This window comes from Solanum stenotomum, plastid (assembly GCF_019186545.1).
Source record: "Solanum stenotomum voucher PI 320364 plastid, complete genome".
Lineage (NCBI taxonomy): Eukaryota > Viridiplantae > Streptophyta > Magnoliopsida > Solanales > Solanaceae > Solanum > Solanum stenotomum.
In genome coordinates, this window is record NC_041607.1 from 17,501 (window position 1) to 20,000 (window position 2,500).

At 36.6% G+C, this 2,500-nt stretch overlaps 1 protein-coding gene across 1 annotated transcript in view; it reads right to left on the reverse strand. All coding sequences in view use genetic code 11, as the record gives it.

Annotated features, from left to right (window-relative positions):
* rpoC2 overlaps nt 1-2,500 on the reverse strand; it is a 4,179-nt gene that overhangs the window by 617 nt on the left and 1,062 nt on the right. The window contains exon 1 of the mRNA in view: nt 1-2,500. This exon is cut by the window's left edge and continues 617 nt beyond it; it is cut by the window's right edge and continues 1,062 nt beyond it. Within this exon, the coding sequence (YP_009586657.1) occupies nt 1-2,500 (2,500 nt within the window).

Consider the following 2,500-nt stretch of genomic DNA (forward strand, 5'->3'; position numbering starts at 1 on the left):
AAGGAATTCCAAGAATTCTTGGTATACATTTGTTCCAACTCTCAACCCTCTTTTCTAGATTCATGGATATTGAATCAATCGAACGCACTTCTAAGACCTGTTCTACTTTTGGAAGACCCTGTGTTATATCACCAGATCTCGATTTTTCATATATAAATGTAACTAATGTATCTCCTTCGTAAAGGGTTTCCCCATAATGGCCATGAACAGTTGCTCCGGGGGTGGCCAAATAAGGCTTAGCTGATCGTATCACTATCGAGTCAACTTGAACAAGTATAACTTGACCCGATTTGAGGGGCGGTCCATTTTTGGCTATACATACATTTTCACAAATAAACTGTCCAAGACTAATTATTTTAGATGTCTCTGCACAATAATTGTGATGGAGAAAAGACCAATTCAAATTGAATGGATTTAAAATAATGTTACGGCATGGATCGGGATTAAAAATTTTTCCATTTTCATCCATTAAATAATATTTTAATTTAATCACTTGAAAAGTCTGTTTTAAATTGTCAAGTTGCAAATATTTAGTTACTAAGATCTGATTATGAGTTATTAAATGGTAAGATGAATAAAAATTCTCAATTGGAAGGCATGTTCCTAAAGGGCCCAATGAATTCCTAATTGGAATTAGGGGATCTTTTTTAATTGATTCTTTTATCACACTGTGATATTTTACATCTTTGAATGGCTCCATTCGAGAACAATTGGCTGCTGACAAAATTATCAACGACTGACATTCCTTATTTCTATTCAACAACGTATGAATAGTTCCTTGAGGTTGGTTAAGAGATTGTTGAATTTTTGCCTTGGAATAGGAATAAATGGCAGAAAAGGGGTTGATATTGGTACAATCTGATCCATTATCAGAGAGCAATCCTGACCCCGACGGATCATTCCTTTTTCCGATATACGAAATAGGGGATTTCACTAAGTTGATTCTTAGGAAATGTCGAATCAAACCATTTGTCCTTATTTCAACAAAAGAAGCACGGGCTTCTTCGCAAGAAGAACTTTTTTTGTCTTGGTTCCAATTCAATACTAAACAAGTCCGAACTAATTGAATACTTGTGTCAGAAATTCCTCGAATCGGTTTGCCATTTCCATAAAGGATATAATTGACAATTCGAAGTTGCACATTATCCCTTTCCTGCAATGGATCCGGTGGAAAAAGGGTTCCTAAATTTATACCGTCCGTTATTTCATATGTGACGACAGGTCGAACTAAAACAAAAAACCTTTTCTTACTAGGTGTAATTCGTTGGACATAGATCCAATTTTTAACTTTTTTGTATTCCTTGGAATTTCTTTTTCCTGTTCCTGGTGGTATCAAAACGCCGGTATGTCTGGATATCTTATCCGTCTCTCCAGGAAAATGGATATCTCCAGAAAAGATTTTCAGTTCAATTCGTTTTTTTTTTCTCTCCACCCGGACCAACCCACCGACTCGGCTTCTTAGATTTAAGGTGATTTGTGTATCGACCCCAACGATACTATTGTTCCGTACCATTATGGAAGAAGATCCGGGCAAGATATGCACCTCTTCAGGAATGAAAAAAAATCGATCTACTTTCATTTGGTATTTTGGCCTAAATTCCTTGACTCCTCGATACTCAATCAAATCCTCTTTTTTGATGACTGAATGCGTTTCTATAGTCCCATATTTAATAATGCCCGAACTCTTTCTTCTGTATCGAGGATCATCGAAATAAGCAAGAATACTATTTCGACGGAAAATACCATTTACGGGGATTTCAATCGAGATACCTGAACAGGGCATTAGTTCATTCTCGAGTTCTTGAATCGAGTGTAGTGGAATGATGAATTTATTTCTTCGCCTTTTTGACAATAAATCAGAATTCCCGTGAAGAATAGGCGAATATACGAGATTATACTGACCAGTACATATGATTCGATTAAGGTCTGAATAATCAGGAATCCTATCTTCTTTTTGACCATAAAAATCCGAACTAAACAATTTCTGCCTCGCCTGATCATTGGTTACTGAGAGGTTAGAAGTATATCTTCGCTTGCCAGAAAGAGAATGCGCATTCATTTGATCCTGATCCTTGTGGATCGAAAGGTAGACTAGACTGGACCTGCACGGCCCTCCTAATAATATCCATAAATGACTTGTTTTTGGTAATAGATGAACATTACCATATGTAAATTCGGGTGCATGATAGACATCGGTACTCCAGTGCATTTCTCCGTCTGAATCAGAATAAATATGTTTTCGAACCTTCTCTTTAAAATTCAAAGTGGATATTCCTGCGCGAATCTCAGCAATTACTTGTTCTGATTCTACATATTGATCGTTTTGAACTAAAAGCAAACTTTTGGGTGGAATATTCACATTATGTAGAATATCTTCACTCTCAATAGTTACATACAAGTCTATAGAACATAGAAAGGCGGGATGCCCATGACGTGTACGTGTCGGATGAACCAAGTCCTCATTGAATTTTATTTTTCCATTAGATGGGGCTCGCACATG